The 21618-nt window shown below is 34.1% G+C and overlaps 1 protein-coding gene across 1 annotated transcript in view; it reads left to right on the top strand.

Annotated features, from left to right (window-relative positions):
* Positions 1–21260, top strand: part of LOC133197151 (uncharacterized) — a 29696-nt gene extending 8436 nt beyond the window's left edge. Inside the window, exons 23-53 of the mRNA XM_061333018.1 lie at positions 1079–1214; positions 1313–1350; positions 1465–1606; positions 1736–1959; positions 2048–2209; positions 2321–2513; positions 2643–2888; positions 2989–3209; positions 3334–3439; positions 3561–3677; positions 3760–3898; positions 4009–4186; positions 4269–4542; positions 5885–6071; positions 6162–6379; positions 9008–9252; positions 9671–9824; positions 14507–14694; positions 14810–14953; positions 15049–15220; positions 15414–15546; positions 16599–16720; positions 16839–16978; positions 17096–17447; positions 17581–17790; positions 17911–18687; positions 18784–18996; positions 19078–19173; positions 19635–19960; positions 20181–20391; positions 20569–21260. Coding sequence (XP_061189002.1) covers positions 1079–1214; positions 1313–1350; positions 1465–1606; positions 1736–1959; positions 2048–2209; positions 2321–2513; positions 2643–2888; positions 2989–3209; positions 3334–3439; positions 3561–3677; positions 3760–3898; positions 4009–4186; positions 4269–4542; positions 5885–6071; positions 6162–6379; positions 9008–9252; positions 9671–9824; positions 14507–14694; positions 14810–14953; positions 15049–15220; positions 15414–15546; positions 16599–16720; positions 16839–16978; positions 17096–17447; positions 17581–17790; positions 17911–18687; positions 18784–18996; positions 19078–19173; positions 19635–19960; positions 20181–20391; positions 20569–20858 — 6354 coding nt within the window. The 3' untranslated portion in view covers positions 20859–21260. The remainder of the gene's footprint in view (positions 1–1078; positions 1215–1312; positions 1351–1464; positions 1607–1735; positions 1960–2047; positions 2210–2320; positions 2514–2642; positions 2889–2988; positions 3210–3333; positions 3440–3560; positions 3678–3759; positions 3899–4008; positions 4187–4268; positions 4543–5884; positions 6072–6161; positions 6380–9007; positions 9253–9670; positions 9825–14506; positions 14695–14809; positions 14954–15048; positions 15221–15413; positions 15547–16598; positions 16721–16838; positions 16979–17095; positions 17448–17580; positions 17791–17910; positions 18688–18783; positions 18997–19077; positions 19174–19634; positions 19961–20180; positions 20392–20568) is intronic.
* The last annotated feature ends 358 nt before the right edge of the window (positions 21261–21618 follow it).

The raw sequence follows: 21618 nt of genomic DNA, 5'->3' as shown, positions 1-21618 counted from the left end.
TTTCCTTTTCTAGTTGATGTATGGGTGTGTTATTTGTTGTTGTTGTTGTTTTTTTAACAGAGAATATTACATTTTATAGGGATTTCGTCTGAATAAGATTTTGGAGTGCACTCAAGATTTATTAGCATTGAATAGTGCAAAATTTCATGTAATCTTCTTCAATATCTTACATTCTCTATCCCACATTTTTGTTTGTTTGTGTGTTGTTTAACGCCCCTCTCGAGAATTTTTCGCTCATATGGTGACGCCAACGCTTGCCGGTGGAGAGCTGCAAATTTTGACCTATAGTCAGCACTCAGGGCCATTGAGCAAAGCTGCCAAAAGGGGATCTTTTTCGTGCCAGCACTTACTGCGACACGGGACTTTATAGTTACGGTCCAATTTGAAGGACCGATCTACACGTCCTCTAGTGGTTTCGAACCCGCGACGTAAGGATCAACTCCATACATCCAACCACTGCGTCACACGGTCGACTCTGTCCCACATAAAAAACTCGAACATTCAACCTTTGCTTTCAATTGTTTCAGTTGACTAATTGACCAGTGGTTCATGAAGTTTTCCACGCAAATAAGGGAACGGTCAACTAAATATTGTCAAGTAACAGTTGTTGTCCACTTGTATTTCTATGAGAATGTGCTAGGTATACAAAAAATTGCATTAGAACATTATAGCGATGAACTTTAGTCAGTGTGTTGTTAGATGGCAGAAAGTGAAGCACTTAAAATTTCAAAAAATACATATACGTATATACAACTCTTAAAACAGAATATTGATCATCTATTAAAATCACACATGCTAAGTATTAGAATCCATTGCTTTTGCTGCTTTTTAGTTTTAGTACATGTTCCATCTAACTTATGTATCTAGATGTGTACATAATAACTATTCCTTAATTTTCACTCATGTTTAAATATTCATATTAAGTTTAATAAATTTGATTATATTTCATTTCAAAACGTACTTAATCCAGTGCAGTTTCCAAATTGAACTCCCATTTTGATTGATTTTCAGTCTCTTTGTTGTAAATATTTTCATCGGAATGTTGGTTAGCATACCGTTATGTTTATTTTCTTTACAGACTTATTATGTGAGTATAACTGCCTCCACTGCTTACCAAGACACCATTGTGACGTCGGACGGAGTGACGGTTGTGCAGGACAATACTCCCTTATTAACCATCACTGTCAATGACGGGACAACCTGTACCATGAATGGTGAGAAAGGAGAGAGGCAAATATTCAATCATTTTTCCTTACTCGTTTGTATTAATCATTTTATTCAATGAAATTGGATACATTTTTTTGTATTTCAGTTGACAGCAATATGACATTATTCACACATCATGATATGGTAAGTTGAGAATATTTTAACTTCGTTACATTTCTATGATATAAAATGATTTTCACTTATGTAATTGGGATTATATAGGGTTTTGGCATACATATTCATACTTTGTAATATCAGGACAATCGTAAGCGTTGTGAAGAGGACATAGATTTCCAGGCATCTGTGACTACTTTGTCCGCTCACTGGGAAATCCCAGTCGCTGAATCTAACTACCTTATCGACATCTTTATCAGGGTAGAAATCAAAGAGCCTTTGGGAGGTTGGTATATCTACATTTTTAAAGACCGACAAATCTCAAGTTTTAGTAATGCCAGTCAAATAGAATAGAAGTTGGGTTATTTAAGCCTTGCATTAAAAAATTAAACAGAATGAATATTTTTTTATCCAGGAAATTGGAGTGGAGTAACAGAATGGACGTATCTTATGACACAAAACCACCACACATTTAGGGGTCTGAACCTCTCTCCAGGGCGAATGTATAGGTCCTCTGTCAAATTTTGCGCCAGACTTCACTGTTTTAATCCTGTAAATAGTAATGGCGTGACAATATTAGCCAATAATCCAGTAACTGGAGGATTGACTCTAAACCATCAAGGTTCCGGTTCAGAGACGGTAGGGGGATTTCTTTACGCATCCTAACACTTGTTTAGAATAAAGCCTTTCAGCAAAGAGCATGTATGGACTTTTCTTTCTGTGATAGGTGTCGGTAGAGGTTGACCAGTTCTACGACCCAGACATCATTTCTCCTCTTGATAAATATTCTGTTGTCAGTAAATACGAATATGCCATCACGGATAACTCCACTAACGGTAATGTGCATACGAGGTGGACAACGATAACAACACCCCCTTCTGGACAGAAGGTAGAATTGTTGCTTTAGAGGTGTTAGTATTTAGATCATAGCGAAATTATAAAAACATGAAGATTATGTTGAACAATCGTCTTGCATTGATCATATTGCTTTACTTTTCAGTTATCATTTACAATCTCATTGACCGGTACAATGGACTTCAGTAAATGTCGGAATCTTGTTGTTAGAGGCTACAACAAAGCGGGACTCTTCAGCTCTGTATCAGCAGGAATTAAAGACTGTGCCCAATTCAACCCCATTCTTATTGTTCCCAATGTCATAGTAGATGCTGTGGGTCCACCAGATCCATCAGATGGTACGATGTGTTTTCCTATTCAATTTTTTTTTTCAAATAAAGACATTGCTATACACTAAGAAAAAATGACAGTTTGGGTATTAAAATATGTAACTTTTGCTTTTTCAAAATAAAATTTATTTCTGTCAGATATGAAAGGACTTGGGGTATCTTTACCCGAGAATGCAATATGGTCAACGGCAGATGCCGACTACACTCCATTTCGGACAATATTATCAGCCGTTTGGCATTCTGGCAGATACTCCTCTTACAAGTGGGCCGTCATTGAAGACAAAACTCCAGAGAGTGTGACATATAACAGGCAAACTAGTCCACTATCACTGAGAGATCCATGCTCTCATAGCGATGTTGTTCACTCCAAATGTGGAACTACGAGTAAGAGAAACAACTATATACTATATTTGAATTTTCTACCAATCATTAACGTTATCAAAACAGTTAAAATAAACCTCAAAAAACTGTATTTGTATTTCAGCACATGAGTACGTAAACGTTGTTTTTGGTGAAAATGAGTACTTAGTACATGGTAAAACGTACATGATATGCATACATGCCGATGAAGAGAATGTAACTAATGAATTGTGGACAAATCTTCTTCCTGAGCTCAGTGTCTGTACTGATGGTGTCATCGTGGATCTCACAAGTCCCACCGTGGCTGACGTGTGGCTCGGGAACGTCCAGACAACCAAGTATCAGGTAAGACAAAGCCTCTTTAATTTGTTTCTGATGACCAATATCATGGTTTCCCAAATTGACAAGAAAAATATGTTGAAATTTTCAAGAAAATGGACCTTAAACCATTGTAAAATAATATTTCCAGGTAGAGTCATCCGACTTCTATGTTAACTGGAAATCGTTTGTGGATATTGAGGAGCTTGGAATCGGGAAACATCATACGGGCATAAGTTACTATGAAGTCAATATAGGTAGGTTTAATATAGTTAATCTATCCTTGCTGGAAAGAAAATTTTATTAGAATATATTTATTAGAGAAAGCATAGGAAAGCAGGCAAGAAAAGCGATCAAAATGCCAGTTTTCTTTTTCAGGATCCACTAAAGGAGGAAATGACGTAGTGGACATCACGAATGTTGGGGTGGTAAACCACGCCCACTTTGGTTCCCTTACCTTGCATTCTGGTCACAAATATTACGCAACTATAACAGGTGAATACAAATCTAAAATGTATGTAGCAATATATGCCATATATCAGTATCAGTATGGATTTCCAAATACTGCATTTTACAGGTTATGATTTTGTTGGAAGGAAAGCTAGTAAAACTTCTGACTTTGTTATTGTCGATTTTACTCCCCCCACAATCACTGATGAACCATTCAAACTAAGGACTGGTCGACACCTCACATCCACAACCGAAGTGTCTGTCTGGTACTTATCATTTTGATGATTGTGATGATTTTTATGATCCTTCAATCATAAAAGGATTATTACCCTCACACTCTTTTCTTTTTAACTAATTTTTCTCTTTAATTCAATAGTTGGTCAAACATTTTTGATGATAAGGAAAGTGGAATAGACTATTATCAGTGGTCAGTTGGCTCCATGCCAGGGTACAATGATTTGATGGGATTCACAAAAGTAAACGATGTCTGTGCCACTAATGACCCATCAACACTCAGTATGATGGAGGGACATGCATATTACATCAATGTTAGGGTAAATATTTTCAGTGTAAATTTTGAAGATGCGTATTCTTGTAAACATTTCTGGATCTGATATCATTTTCTTATATGTACAGGCATATAATAGAGCAGGCCTTTCAACCACTGTAACGTCATGGGCATTTACAGTGGAGGCTTCTCCTCCAGTTGCTGGTCACGTGTTTGATGGTGACAAATCAGAAACTTCGAATAAAGAAGATCTTGATTTCCAAACGCATCTTAATTACCTCTCTGCCTATTGGGAAGGGTTCTTTGATCCACATTCGGCAATCAAGGAGTACTACATAAGCGTTGGAACATGTCCTCGATGTCAGAATGTGCTTCAGCATCAGCTTATTGGAATTGTTAATGGTAAATCTACTATAAAGGGAAACATATAGCAATTACATGTATTTCAGGATCGCCGTGTTTCGCCCCTCCTCCTTCGTGACGTCATATTGAAATTTCCCATATTTTAGAACGTTAACGTAAAATAAAAAGAATACCATTTTTGTTTCATAATTTAGTATATAAATCTGATACCTCTATTACTATTATTATCTTTAAATAGTGGAAACAAATTTCAGCTGCAAAAGAACTTTTAAGAAATTTTCCAAAGTTAGTAACATCAAAACATATGACTAGGGTCAAAAACTAGGGTTTTTGATATCATAGACAACTGCTTCTTCAATAAAAACGGAAATTTTCATATCGTGATTGGTCATCATCAAAATTACTTTGTACACTCTGATTGTGCACAAAAGTACTCTGAAGTTGATATTAAAAGGGTGCTGGAGTTCCTCATTAACAACGTCAATGTAGTTGCTTCAATTTAAAAATAACAATGTACTTCCCTCGCTACCGAGGATGAACAAGTGAATATATGGTCCGCATACTTATTCTTTTTCAAGCATCACATTTAAGAACTTGCGTACTGTATCACATTAGTTCAGGATAACCTCTAAAATAAAAATATATTCGTAAAATGTCTAGACTGAGAGTGCTTATTTATGATTGCGCTATCTATTCCATTTCCTACAAATGCAATCAATTTTAATTGCTCAGTACATTAAAATGTACTTGAAATAGGTCCAAAAACCTTTCATTTTAAATTTCAAAAAATGAAAAAAGTTCAACAGTTCTCATTTTATACATGTGTTTCTTATGTTTTGATTTAGCACGTTTTCCCCATGAGTTTGTTTTAAAATGTTAAATTTTAAATCATCATAAAGAACAATTTTTTTTAGAATGATAGTTAGTTTTTTCAGAAGCATCAGTTTATGTAATGTTTTACAATGGAAAAATAATTTTCATGATACATTCAATATTTGGATACAAAAAACTTTAACTGGGAGCTAAAAATAAGTATGAAACATTTTTTAAAATGCGTTGTAACCTATTAGTTTTACAAAACAAATTTTGGCTGGATATGTATATTTGGAGCATTAATTTAGACTGTATTTCATGGATAGAATAAATTATAACTTTCCCTATTATTATATATTATGTATGATTACTTTTATGGTGATCTACTGTAAGAAATGTAGAATGGATTAATGTTTTACTGTTTTTTTTATTGAAGAATCGTTTTGCTCGTATAATTTTCTCGCTTAATTTGGCATAAATAACGTGCAGAGTGGACAACCGTAAGTAGAAAAGTTATGATATTAATTAAGGAAGCTATAATAGACCCCCTTCTTCTGAATCCTCACAGAGTACCGACTTACTTCTGTTGGTATTGCCGTCGGGATGAAGTATTACACTTCAGTAACCGCCTGTAACACAGCAGATTTGTGCACCACAGTGACCTCTGATGGCATCGTTATTGACAATAGTCCACCTACACCTGGTCGAGTAAGGGATGGATTAGAAACATCAGACATTGAATACCAAGCTTCAAGGTAGGATTTATGTTAGGCAATGATCGCATGATTTGTGGTCATTCAGAATTTTTACATTCTTTTCTTACAACCATGTCTCTTCTTTTTCAGATCGCACATTTCTGCGTCCTGGCATGGTTTTTCAGATCCACAGTCCGGATTGGAGAAGTTTGTTTGGAAGGCTGGAATAACACCTGGTGGACATGACATTTTTAATGTAACATTTCAGCACATACATTTGAATTCTCAAGCTCGAAGTCTTCTTATTCCTGGAGGTCTCCCTATTGGAAGAAGAATTTACGTCACTGTCGGCTGCTATAATAACGCAGGTTAGACATATTAATCAATATCATTAATGAATATCAAATATAAAAATAATTTTTGAATATTTAACAAAGTACTTATTGAATCTCAGATAAAAAATTTCTTCATTTTTCAAAAATGTTTCTTGATAGCGGAAAAAAAAAATTAACGGAAAAAAATTGTTGGCTACGAAATGTCATTTTCATTTCATTCAGTCAGGGTTCGTTAAGATTGATTGATTGTATGTTGTTTTACATACCATTTGACAATTTTTCACTCATATAGAGATTCACCAACTACTGCTGAAGGACTTCAAATTTAGACTTATACTCCGCACTCAGGGCTATTCAGCAGTGAGAATTCTTTATCTTGCCAACGCCTACCGTGAAACGGGACCTCGATTTTTAAGGTCTCATCCGAAAGACTTTCACTTCTAGTGTCGGGCGCTTGGCGAAGGAACAGTGTGACGGTACAATTTGTCGTTTTGTACATATTGTCGTCGGCGACAACATGTACCTACCCTCACTGCACATATTGTCGTCCATCTGTACATATTGTCGCCGACTGAAAAGTTACATATGTACATATTGTCGCTGGCGACATTATGTGCCTCACCCTCACTGTACATATTGTCGCCCCACAGATATTGTTGTTTAAAGGTGTTTTTTGCTGTTTTTTGGTAGTTTTGTGAATGTAATTGGTGTGAGAATCACACTGACGTGTCTTGTATGCTATTTCTTGCAGCGTGATTGTGACGGTACATTTTGTCGTGTTGTTCATATTGTCGCCGGCGACAATGTGTACCTTCCCTCACTGCGCATATTGTCGCCCATCAGTGTTATTGTATATGTTAAGTTAATTATTTAATTATGAAATTTTACCTGTGGACTAAGTATAAACAAGTTAAACAAACAGAATTTACCAAAGCACAAAAAAAAAAATCAAACCACCAAGCAAAGGGGGGGGGGGGCTACATCTGTCTGGGTCTTTGGTGTTTGAGAAGATTTTTAAAGATTTTCTGTATATATTCCTATGTAAAACTTTGATCACCCATTGTGGCCCCACATTACCCCTGGGGTCATGACTTGAACAAAATTGATTTTGTTTTTGTTTGTTTGTTTTTGGTAAAAATGTGTTGAAATTGACCCAGTAGTTCTTGAAAAGAAGCTGAAATTATGAATAGTTTACAGACAGACGGACGCTCAGACAAAATGTGATCAGTAAAGCTCACTTGAACTTCCAGTTCAGATGATCTAAAAATGTTATTTTTTGCGTTATTCTTATATTATTATTAACAATATATTATATTTATAATATTATATCGGCACATGATCGTATATAAGAATAATTTCCAAATAATCATTACTACTGAACCAAAAAAGAATACCTGTATTCAATCTCCATGTATATGCTACAAGAAAAAAAGAATAGCTGATTTATCAGATATCTCAAGAATTACGGTATCTTGATATGTCAGAGCGATGTACATCAATCCTGGACACAATTTTCTGACCAAAAAGTTTTCTCCCTACAGTATTGCGAGTAATGCTGTCTGTCTCCCTCCGTGCGTGTGTATGTTTGTCAATTTCCCTCTCTTTTCTCAAATAAATATTCGTCAAAACAATATATCGACGACAATATATACCGACCTTGACTGTACATATTGTCGCCGACGACAATATATGCTGGTGCTTGACTGTACATTTTGTCGTCCATTATGCAGGAGAAAAATAAGGCTCGTCTCGGTACATATTGTCGCCGGCCACAATATGCACCGGTGGACGACAGTACGTGCAGTGAGGGTAGGTACATATTGTCGCCGACGACAATATGTACAAAACGACATTATGTAACGTCACAAACAGTCACTACCTATGTTTACGTCTTTGGTTTGACGCAGCGCGGCGAACGAGAATCGAATCCGGGCATCCCGATCACGAAGCCAACGCCCAACTACTTGGCTACCGTGATCGGTTGGGTATCTTAACAGAAGGGTGTCTAATTTCGGTTATCTATTGGAAATTTTATGCAATATATATATGCACATATTTCTATGGTGAGGGGGGGGGGTATGTGAATCATGAGGCGGGTGGATGGGATTTGCACTTTATTTTCACAATTATTGCACAAAAAAGTAAGTATCTCGTTCAGATGATTTAAGCCATGGAATCAGCGAGTCCTATTGTACTCACTTCTATACCAATGTAGAAGGTTGTGTTTCACAAATATCCTTCAAAGTCGAAATATTTCAATGTATGCGAGTACCTTGGAAACTTGTCAATCGTAGATAAATTGTAGATGTGTTTAGGAATTTGAAAAGGAGTCTTCAATATCTTTGGGTAAAATGCTATAAGTTCCGTGGCATGTACCATTGTCTAAAACCGCTATCGAAACAGAAAACATGCTTCATTTTTGTACAAAACTTAGATTTAGTGCAAATGCTTACCTAAAATCACTTCTTTCCAGCACAAGGTCTCTTTTATTGCTTTTCATTTAGTTCTGAACATAACAAAACTTTTCGAAATATCCAGTCAAAACTTTATATGTTTATCATTGTTGGCGTTTTAACAATTAGGGGGCAACTAGGGCACTTTTGATTTTTATTTAAATTCCTTTTATCACTTTTAATAAAATATCATGTCAATTTGACACAGGATTGTATGTGGAGGCATCATCTAATGGTTTTATTGTCGACGAAACTGGCCCTATAATTGGTCAAGAACCATCGTTTCCGGTCGATTTCGTGACGTATGATACCGTAACGGATCAGTACTATCAGGTGCATCGAACAACTCTTAAAGTGGAGTGGCAGGTCAGCGACCTAGAGTCCCACATCGAGCGCCAATATCTGACCATCAAATCTCACGTGGGAGGAGACTTTAATAGTGCGCCAACACAGGTGATAAAAAATAAATTTTCTGTAACTAAGTAAATACTGTTCGCCAACACAGGTTATAAATAATTAATTTTCTGTTAACAAAAGTGATTACACAAAGAATTAAGTTGTTATTGGTCTCATCACTGAATAGGCTTGGTTAAATTACTTTCAGGTCTATTAAAATCTTATCCTTATTTTGTTCCTTATTTACTAATTAATTTTATAGATGTTATATAAACAGCCACGTGTATGAGCTTTGTGTAAACACTGTGTTTCTCATGTTGTTGAGAATATTGACTAGAATTTGGACAAACGTCTAAGATCAATTCTTCTGCCATTAGCCCACCATGTCCAAGAAGGTAGAGGTGTAAAGAGAAAGAAAACCATGAAAAAGTTATCGATGAGTTTGGTTATAACTGTAGTCATTTTTTAATTGCAGATAAATGGTATTGTGCGAGACTATACTTTTAGTAACCTGGACCTCCATGATGGCGTTGAATACTATGTTACGCTTATCAGCTGCAACGGAGCTGGCCTATGTTCCAACGCCACCTCCAAACCTCTCTTAGTCGACAGTACTCCTCCAAACAGAGGTCTTTATATAATCCAATCAACTTATTTTTTATGTTTAATTCAAATTTGCTTCAGTATCATGAAACATGTATTTTTCCTGTTCTGTGAACGAGCGACAGATGCTTTAAAAATGATTAAGCTTTTTTGTAATATCAGGGTAATGAATGAAAAACAGGTAAGGTTTTCTGGTATATTGTCTGGTATATTACGTAATTTTTGCAGGCGTATAAGCTGGTCGTACATTGACTTTTTCATTGATAAAAAAGTAAATTAACACGAATAAGAACTTTGCTCCCGAAATTATGAAACGAACTCATATCATGTTTACAGTAAAAGATTGCAAAAATGATTGATTGGAACTTTGCACCTGAAATTATGAAATGAAATCCTCTCTGTTCACCGCAAGTGAGTTGTAAATCACAAACCTTTTTATTATATAAAGACATTCCTTAACTCGCCTCACACTTATCAAATGGTGACGTATATTGTTTATTCATACCTGCATCTCGGAAAAGTCTGGTAAATTCATATACGTTATCAATCGAAGTAGAGAATAAATGGGTGATGTTAGCTAATTCAGTTGATACTCAGTGACAACTGAACATCCATACTAAATACTAAAAATGTGACCAAGCTCGAATGTTTTTCTAAATTATGAATGGGAACTGAAATATCGTTAGTATTTACGCAATTAAAATGGAATAACGGACAATTAGTGAACTTTAAAAATTTTAAGAAAATTTACTTTTATGCACTTATTACGATATTCATGCAGCCGTTCAGTATTTTGATGTTTTCTTGAATTATTGAAGAGCTTCAAATCGCGTTTCTTTCCCTTCTTTCACAAAATTATGGTCCCTAATTTTTTATAAATAAAGACGATATTGAACTAGTTTTTTAGGTATGGTTATGTAATGGTGAGCTAAATTTAAGCTCCATCTATACGTGATCTTAGAGACTGCTACAAGGATGTCTGAAAATTTGTACACTCATTGTTCATTATATGAAGATGTACACTATAGATATTTTCATGATGAATGGACAATTTTTCTTCATTTTACGGGTATTTTTCTCACTTTTATAGACTGTCATTTTTGGTTTATGTAGATTTGAGACATAGAATCAAGAAACTGCCATTTGGGGCATCCTTAGAGAAATTGCAGCTTAAAACCAGGTCTTTAAAACATACACAAAATTATGACCAGGTATTAAAAGAGGTTTAAAGGGAGATAGTCCCTACAAATACAAGAGTTCCTCCCTTTATCCTGTTTAAATGTCTTTTCCTTCTACTGATGGTAAAAATTTCTCGAAGTTGACATTTCTGTTGGTATACTTATGTACCTATGTTTAGATGGGAAAAGATACTGATCAACATCTTCAGTTTGTTAGAATCAGTAGATAATGTACTGCTTCAAAATATTTACAGCCTAAATAAAATTCTAATAAAGAAATGAGAAAAGAAGTACCATTGAAATAGTCGAAGCATAGCTGATACATACCTTCTGAACTGAAGAAAAATATGAGTAATACATGTATTTTTAATTGTACATACATGTATCTCTATGTTAATTTCTTTTTTGAGGAAATAGAGATAAAACATTTGCATGTATTTCTAAATGTCTTGATATTTCGTACATGATCTAGTATATTAAATCAAATCCTTATATTTTATTTTCAATTCTTTGTACTTATTACAGGTCTATATTTTCTACATATACTATAATGATTTATTGTTATTATTATTTTTTGTTAACCTGTCATTTGAAACAAAATTATTAAGCTTAAAGGCTTTATATTCTTATCTCTGCTAACAACATGACTTTCTTTCACAAAAATCCAAATATGGATGTCCTTATGGGTATAATCAATATTATAGTATATATGTGATGTGATAATACATGTAATTGACCTGATATTCGATATTCTACTAAAGATCTTAATTTTTAATGTCATGAACTGTCATATACAAAAGTACATTGATAATGAATGGACGTCACAGACGGATATGAAATTTAAATGGATTCAAAATATAAAACATTGTTTCAGAAAAAAATGTTGTTTATATAAATCATCTAACCTAGAATTTAATAATTTATTCACTTTTTTTTTAATTATTCATGCACCAAATCTAGTAGCTCATGATTCTTTTCTCAAGGAAATCAAAATTGATCTGGTATTCTTTCTTATAAAAGTACATCTACTCTCAATTAATTTTTCAGAGCACTGGAAATCAAAATTAGTGAGTCAGTGAGGCAGCCGAGAACTAAAGTTTTTAGGGTTTCCTAAAGAATAACTATCGATATCGATATCCTAAGTTACTTATGTAACTACAATTAACTTACTGTAATTTCTCTGTGTTTTAGAAAGCAAAATAAGCACTCAGAGAGGTAGTCGCAGATATGACCTACATTTTTTTCATTTTCTCTTACAAAATGTTACTATAGTTTTCTGAAGTAGTGAACTATAGTTCATTATAGTGAACTATAGTCTACTGTTGTTAAAGTTTTCTGAAGTAGTGAACTATAGTTTATTATAGTGAACTATAGTCGACTGTTGTTAAAGTTTTCTGAAGTAGTGAACTATAGTTTATTAAAGTGAACTATAGTCGACTGTTGTTAAAGTTTTCTGAAGTAGTGAACTATAGTTTATTATAGTGAACTATAGTCGACTGTTGTTAAAGTTTTCTGAAGTAGTGAACTATAGTTTATTATAGTGAACTATAGTCGACTGTTGTTAAAGTTTTCTGAAGTAGTGAACTATAGTTTATTATAGTGAACTATAGTCTACTGTTGTTAAAGTTTTCTGAAGTAGTGAACTATATTTTATTATAGTGAACTATAGTTTACCATCGTTAACTGTAGTTTACTATAGTATATACTTTATAGTCTACTATCGTTAACTGTAGTTTACTATAGTATATACTTTATAGTCTACTATCGTTAACTGTAGTCTACTATAGTATAAACTTTATAGTCTGCTATCGTTAACTGTAGTTTACTATAGTATATACTTTATAGTCTACTATCGTTAACTGTAGTCTACTATAGTATATACTTTATAGTCTACTATCGTTAACTGTAGTCTACTATAGTATATACTTCATAGTCTGCTATCGTTAACTGTAGTCTACTATAGTATATACTTCATAGTCTGCTATCGTTAACTGTAGTCTACTATAGTATATACTTTATAGTCTACTATCGTTAACTGTAGTCTACTATAGTATATACTTTATAGTCTACTATCGTTAACTGTAGTCTACTATAGTATATACTTTAATACTTTGATACTTTACTTTGTTTTACTGTTATACTTTGAAACTTTACCAGGATCGTTTGATTTACTTCCATGTTTTACTATAGATTTGATTTACTTCCATGTTTTACTATAGATTTGATTTACTTCCATGTTTTACTATAGATTTGATTTACTTCCATGTTTTACTATCGATTTTTTTTTTTTTTTTTTACATTTCGGGCCTTAATATCTCTTAAATTCTATATCAATAACACCATTTTAAAGATAATATTTGAATATACAAGTCATTAAAAAATCGCAAGTTATACTTGGAGAAAGAAAATTAAATGCTAGCTCCGTAGTTAAATTAATTATATTTCCTGTAGTAGTAAAAGTTTTGATTATTGTGGCAAAAACTTAGTTACTTTAATTTACTATACTTAATACTTAGTGATACTATAGTAAATTGAACTCAACTTTAGTAAACTTTAGTTTAGTACATTTTGTTAAGGTCGCATAGGAATAGGACTATTCGAACATGTATAGTAAACTGTAGTTAAGTTTTGTAAATCAAAGTATCAACATTTTTAATTATTGTAAATAAGAGTTTTTACACTACTATAGTAGTGGATGGAAGTTTTTATAAACTATTATTTTTTTAGATATGAAAAAAAAAAAAAAACACAGCGTAAAATTACTTGTATTTTCAAATATTATTTCAAAAACTACCGTCATGGATATGAAATTTGGAATATGTGTTCTAAATCTGCAGAAGAGTTAAGTAAATGTGACAGAGTAAAGAATCTAAGTAAATCAACATATGAAAGTAAAGCATCAAAGTTTTAAGTCAATCAAAATATTAAAACATACAGTATACGAAAGTAAAACTATAGTTTACTGCAGTAAACTAAATTTAGATAAAGTATATTTTGTGAGGATAACAACAGCTGCCCACAAAAATTTGTATGAAAGCGTGAATCTACATTCTTTAACTTGATATTCAAAACTCTTTTTTTAACATTTTACTCGGACCATTCAGAGAAAAATGGATAGGTATTTTGCTTCGTTTGATCGCTCATTTGTATCGTTAGATCGTGCTTAATACTAAGAATGTGTCAAATAATCTTTTACACATATAAAATCAATTACGCAATATTTTATACTAAGAAATATTAATATGAACCATCTTAAATTCTTGTTCTGATGCAAAAGGTTATCTAATACATAAGCCTCACTTTTTTGTTTGAGGTCACAATTCTTCTCGCTTGTTTAAGAGGTCTAAATATTTTCTTTAATCACAACTTTTTTATTCATTACTGTTCTTTGCTTTTTTACAATTCACAATTTTAATAAAACTAGGCACACATCGCCAAGATTTTACTTATGAAATTAAAACATTTTTTTATGGAAAAAGAGTAGATAGTAAAAAACATGGCCCTTACAATTGTTTCATTTCAAATTCTAGGAATGTTTGCAGTCCAAACTAACCATGCTGCCAATCTCTCTCGCCATGTTGATGGTCATATGACATGGACCTACAAAAAGACGGTGTCAGTACTCCTGGCATGGATAGGGTTCGATGATAGTCACTCAAACATCCGGCATTACAGTGTCAACATTGGGTCCTCCTTCTTTTTATCGGATCTAAATCAGGTATGGCAAATGAAAAACGATGTAACAGAAAATAAACAAATCAGTGGAATTACATAAATTAGTTGGAATTTACACTGAAATTTGTTTGTATAATGGAATATGTTTTATTCTATAGGAACCTGGAATTCCGTTTGTCACCGCTCACAATGATACAGGGATAAACAAAAGTGGAGAGGGTGTTGTTCAAACCAGTATCATCCCGACCCAGAGTCTCACTCGACATAGATATATCTACATTCACATGTGGGCAGAAAATATGGTAAGAACTTCAAGATAAACATACATGTATTTATTTCAATCTTTATTGTCATCGGTTAATGATTGACTGAAAAACTTTGCTGCATTTTTCCACAGGCAGGTCTAAAAAGTGCCATCATTCATTTCAAGTTTAAGAAAGAGGCTGGTGGGCCTCTCCATTTGGTACGTCGCTGTGACGCTTACACTTGTGAGGGACATTGCGTCTGCGCGGCCCAAGATGAGAAATGTCCAATCACAATTCCTGTTACATGTGTTAATGATACAGCAAGTATGTACATGACAATTAAATTATTCTATTTGTTAATCTAATTTTATGATAATTTCATTCGAAACTACGTAGGCCCAGTTGGAGGTATACTGAAATAACAACATAACAACATAATTATGGCGATAAATCATTTTATTAGAAAATTACATGATAAAACATTTTTTTAATAAATGTATCTTTTTTACTTCGTAAGCTGGTTCACACAGTGTTATCATGGTGACAGACCATCTCGGCTTCGGATCTAGTGACGTGGAATATACACCATCAGATACGGTGCTGCAGGGTTCTTGGGTGATCACCCTTAATAAGGGATACAAACCAATATGGTAAATATGAATGATATCTTCAGGATCCGCTGGGCTTAGTCCGTTTCTCTTCCACAAAGTAATATAAACTATAAGGAAAGAAAGAGATGGGACTTGGAGATGAAGTGCAAAATGATCAACTCTCCTCTTACGCTTAAAAAATGTTCAAAATGGTATTGCTGGCGAAATCATTTAACTACATGTACATGTTGTTAAGAACTTACGTACTACCAGGTATCAAACTCTAAACGTAACAGAGATGTGCGCGTTGATCAATCTAATATAATTCTACTTCTGCTTTTGATTAGCATGTTATCATCAGCAGAGAAAACATATATCTCAAAGTTTGAAATTAACAAGAGAATCAACCCACACTATACTTTTCTACTTGTATATAGTTCTTGCAAAATGGCTATCATATCAAATTTTGAAAGTGCTTGGGTTAATTAAACATGCGAAAATCGTTTTGCATAGGATTACAACAAAGTGAAACGTATGTAAGCGATATCTATATTATATGTAGCTGAGATACAATGACATTTCAAATTAATCACTTGACAGAGTCTGTAACCATATATTAAGCTATGTCTTACCTTGAATCAGTGAAAAAAAAAAAACAAAAAACAAAAAAAAAAAAAAAAAACGAGCGGCACAGTACAATTATAACTTTGTTTACAAGACGCAGTTAGATGAATTCAACGACAATACCATTTTTTTTTTAGGATTGAAGCAAATCAATCAATTTCTCTTGAGTTTGACGTACATTTCCAAAAGGATTTCTTTATAGAATACATTATTTCTGGTAACAAAGCGAGCTAAGCGTCTTGTGCTTGCAATGTACATGTTAACATCATTAAAATACCTTCTTGTGTGCCGAATATTAAAATATGCAGCATTAATTAAAATATGCGAATACAGTAATTAATGCATTGCTTAAAGTTGGGATGTATTTATCCTAATTGATGTAAAGCTTCGGGAAATCATTAATAATAATAATAATTTTGCAGTTAATAAATTTATAAAAGGTATTAAAAAATTTATTCTTGTGAGTATTTGTATAAAATGTAAAATAGGTATCAATGGAGTGTCGGATATTCAAGTGAAGACATTCCAGAAGGCGTCTACGACGCGTCTACAGAACTGGTGTGGCATGACGCAGCGTCCATCACCCAAATGACATTCACAACAAAGAAAGGTAAGAATTTCACAGATTTATAAAAATATATTTTATTGACTTTAGTTTCATTTATTCATTTATTAATAACATTACAATACAATATATTACTTAATTCTATATCAATTATGCATTTTAGGTCAATCATTGAAACAAGGGATGAGATATTCCTTCTTCGTTCGGGCTTGGTACTCCACAACCGTATTTGCGGATTTCAAGTCTAATGGTGTCATTATCTCAAGTCAACCTCCGCTCATCATTGTTACTAACGGTGCTGCGGTAAGCAATCTAAGAGGGTCTTAATAATGTTTCTATTAATGTTTTAACAGATTTTTGAGTGATCTTTTTTTTTATTAGGATTAATACGCTTTTAAAGAAAAAGAAGTTTTATTTCAGGTTACAGAGATAAGGCGATACAGTACAGTTCGAGATATGGACTTCATCAAGTATGGCTCGCAAGTCACAGTGGACTGGACCAACAAGTTTGTGAACGCCTCTACGCTGGTTGCCAATTTCAAGTTGTACATCAGCACCAAACCTGGAGGACACAATATCCACTCTGTGGATGCCATCTTAGATGGGTCTTCCACAAGGTTTAATATTCTAAGTATGGGTGTGGAGAGTGGTGTTCGATATTATAGTAATGTAATAGCCTTTAACCACGCCGGAGTGCACTGGACAGAAACCTCAGACGGGTTCGTCCTGGATAATACACCACCTGTCAAAGGAGTAATTTACGATGGCACAGGTAAAAAAATGCTTTCTTGCAATGAACGATTACATAAACTCCATTCAAAAGCAGAGTATGTTATTTTTTAAATCCCACTTCTAAGGCAATAGACGAGTGCTAGTATATGATCTATTACAATCTTTCATTGTAGGTCTAGAAGACTTGGATTTTCAGGATTCAGATTCAGTCGTTGCTGCTCGTTGGCATGGGTTTAATGACATGGATTCTGGGATAAGGTGGTATCAATGGTGTGTTGGATCTACCCCCTCTATAGCAGGTGACAACGTCTGTGATGTTGTGCCTTGGAGAAACGTTGGTATTCATACCAAAATCAAACTACAACTCTCAAAAACACTTCCAAGTAAGTAAAAATTGCCTGCCATATTTCCCAAAGCACGTTTTATGGATTAATCGATTACACGTATATAGGAATTAGATGAAACATTGTCTTATGTATCTTTCCATGTTTTTGTCTTTGCAGAATGTGTCTATAACAAAGTGTATGCTACTGATCAGGTAGGATACACTTCCCCTATCGCTGTTTCCAATGGTTACTGTTCAGACACGTCGTCACCAATGCCTCTATATCTGACAACACTGGAGGCTAACATTGTCGTCAATGGTGCCTTTAATACTTATAATCGTTATGTTAAATTTCTGGATTTAAACACCACTGATATCTGTGATATGGCCAACAAACTGGATGCCACAGGGTGGACTTTGCCTTCCGGTGCTTGTGCAGTTATTGTAGAGTCAAGTCTTTCTCAGACTGAAAATTCTTTTTTACATGTGCGCGGTGTGGTTCAGCAAGGAGTCTCACTAACTCCAGGCTTATATAGACTGACTTTTGTGTCTAGTCACGCGCATATAAATGATGCAAGAGTCGCCAACAAGGAGGGGTATATATCACTAGGAGAACAAAAACATGTATTCATGCTGTATACTAAACCATATCGTCAGGATGGACATGCGATAGAATCTGAGAGAAAGATAATATCTTGGCATAACCATACGTTTTATTTCAATTTAACAAAAGGTGGAACTTATGAGTTGGTAGTAGGATCTGTTGGACAAGGAAGTGGAATATATGTCGACGATATTAGGTTGCAATTTATAAATACTAGTGAAATTTCTGTATTAAGCAATGAAACGGTGCACGGTCATACCACGTTTTTACATGAATGGGCGTCTGTACATGCTGGATGGAGCTTTTTCAACCCTGGGCCAAGTCCAATTATTAATTATATGTGGGCTATAGGTTTGTAGCATTCAGAACTCTTTATTGTTTTTTTTCTTTTCTTAAGATTGAGATTGAGTGTTGAGCATTATTTCCGTATCTTTTTGGTTGTTGTAGGTTTTTCTCATGGTGGAATTCAGATACAGAGTTTTAAAAACACTGGTTTACTTCCATTTGGATCCAAAAATGATGTGACTTTGGTACACAACGCTTCTGTATACTTTACCGTGACTGCTACTAATGCAGTCGGAAGAACTGCTGTATCATACTCCGATAGAATTCTTGTTGATTTGACTCCACCACTGATACCTGAAGTAAATGATGGCCGGGGTAACTGTCAATTTGAATTCAAAATATTGTAAGTTATATTGGTATCAGACAAATGCTTGAAAATAACTAATTCTTTTATAGGTTCTGACGAGGATTACAGTGGAATTAGCACTGTGTTTGTGAACTGGAAGGCTTATGATCAGGAGTCAGGAATACGTTCTTGTGAATGGGCTGTCGGTAAGTATTAACCCTAGAGGTTCTTACAAGTAGTTGTTTATGTTGATATATATTTTATTTAAACAGTAGTATTTCATATCAGCCAAAGACACATGAGAAATTTTAATAGCAAAGTACGTCTGTCGTCATATGGCGGTCTGTGGTTTTTTACCTTTCCCTCCTCAAAACTGATTTCATAACCGTCTTCTTCTACAAACACTCAGACAATTTAAATCAAAGTACATGCAAAAATACTCATGGATGAAAATGGGAATGTTGTGTTGTGTGGATCCTAAATTTATTCAGTTTCAGCATTAAAACACAATGATCCACAAAAAAATCAAAAGCTTCTAAGAATATTTATTGGAGAAAGCAATCCAAATGAACATTTGGACTTATGTGCATCTGTTTTTAATCTTTCATGAAGTAAATTTGGTAATGAAATATGTATGTGATGAAAAATACCGTATTTAATTTTTTAGGGTTTTCTCCACAATCAGTTGACTTAAAGAAGTTCACCGTTATGACAACCTATTCAGGATATATTGATGTTAATTTCACGGACACGGAAAACAATACTATCTACAGTTCAGTTCGCTGCACTAACCATGCAGGTCTTACGTCATACGCATATTCTGATGGAATCAAAATATCCCAGAATGCACCAAATGCTTCAAACGTGCAGATTACTCATGTGGCTCTTTCACAAACCGTGTATCCCCCGTCTGATGGGTTCCAGGGAGTTTCGGATTCTGTCCGATTATTTTGGAGCGGATTTGACGATACTATCGGAATAAGTTCTCATAGAGTAAGGAGCTACATACGTATTTAATCAAATAAAGATTGAGGTGAAATCAAGAGTAGAGGGAATCAATATATATATATATATATATATTTGTACATATAATTTTAGATGCATAAAATGTTTCTTGATGACGATTACAGAATGCTTGGGTACTAGTTTATCTTGCAAAGGTTACTGACATTTATTACAGTCTTTTATTTTGTTTTAATATTTCTATCTGCAGGTGGTGCTTGACTTTGCCAACATGGATGAAGATTTATATACAACAGTAACTTACCCACAGAACCAAACAGTTCAATATATGTACGTTACTAGACTTTCCATGAAGGACGGAATACAGAAAGTCAGGGTCAATACAAAGAATGCCCTTGGAATATCAAGCGAAAATGTACTCTATAACATTTCGCTTTATTCTTCGGCTCCAGATAGAAATAGTAAGCATACCGTAATTTCTTTCAGCCCACGAACATAATTGTTGGTTTATTGTAAGAGTTAAAATTGTTGAGAGTTAAACTGGTACATGGGTTAAATCAGAAAGTTGAATATGTTGTTTACAAGCATACGGAGGCAGAAAGTTCAAGATATTTTTTCCGTTAATTTTATTATTTTAGGCAGTGTCAACCCAAAAGTAACTTGGAATCCGACGACCTCGAAATTTAAGGCAACCTGGCCTAATGTATTTTCCTCCGCGCATGCTATGAGGTTTGAAGTTTCTGCTGGCCTGGCAGAAGGTGGAGCTGAAATTCTACAGTGGGCGGAAACTTTAAATACAGAGATTGAGTTTGAAATGCCTAAAAGTATAACAGACTTTAAAGGATATGACGTATTTGTGTACATCCGGGCAATTGCAGCAGGAGGACATTACACTGGAGTAAAGGGAAAGGTGACATTACCGTCATAGTATTTTAAGTTTGATATTTGGTCGGTGCTTACGAACGATTTCTCAAGAAGAGTGTTGCACTAGTAATGAAATGTATGTATCATGTCTCCCCTTCGACGAAGGGATACATATTGTTTTATCCTGATTTTTCTTGTTATTCACAAACTTTTTTATATTTTAAGGGAAGCTTGTGGTTATAAGACAATGTGTCAGATACATGAATCTTAAACTTTAACCTCAGTGTAAAACTAGCTTTTCATTGGGGGAGAGAGTGTTAAGAAATAATTATAAGAAGATATGTTATGTACAACCATAAACCATACATGATCATAGGTGCTCGGTTTCAGAATGGTGTACTTTGTGAATTGTGTGTTTTTGTGTGTCTGCCTATATACACTGAAAACAAAAATAACAATCAAAATGGCTGAAAAATATCCTTTTTATGTACATTTCAAAAATTATGTACAAAAAATACGATATTTTTTTCTATGCACATGACATTGGTTTTTTTACTTCAAAATCCAAATCGGTGATGGTTTAAGATGGGGAGGGGATACCAGGTATTTTAGGTTATTCATCCAAATACAATTTGTCTTCAACAGCTTTTCCCCTTACCTTAACCCCGGATTCATGTTTTTTTTTAATAAGGGGGTGGGGGTGTTATTGATGTTGAAATATAAAATATGAGTCATTGATTAATTCAGTGAATGTCTGCATGCTATTTTACACTCATTTCACTCTTATGTACAATAAGCCGTTTCCTGGATTGGTTTAATTAGTA

This window comes from Saccostrea echinata, unplaced genomic scaffold, assembly GCF_033153115.1.
Source record: "Saccostrea echinata isolate AGI-Se365-2 ecotype Australia unplaced genomic scaffold, CSIRO_AGI_Sech_v1 ptg000030l, whole genome shotgun sequence".
Taxonomy (NCBI): domain Eukaryota; kingdom Metazoa; phylum Mollusca; class Bivalvia; order Ostreida; family Ostreidae; genus Saccostrea; species Saccostrea echinata.
This window is presented reverse-complemented; position numbering and strand designations above follow the sequence as displayed.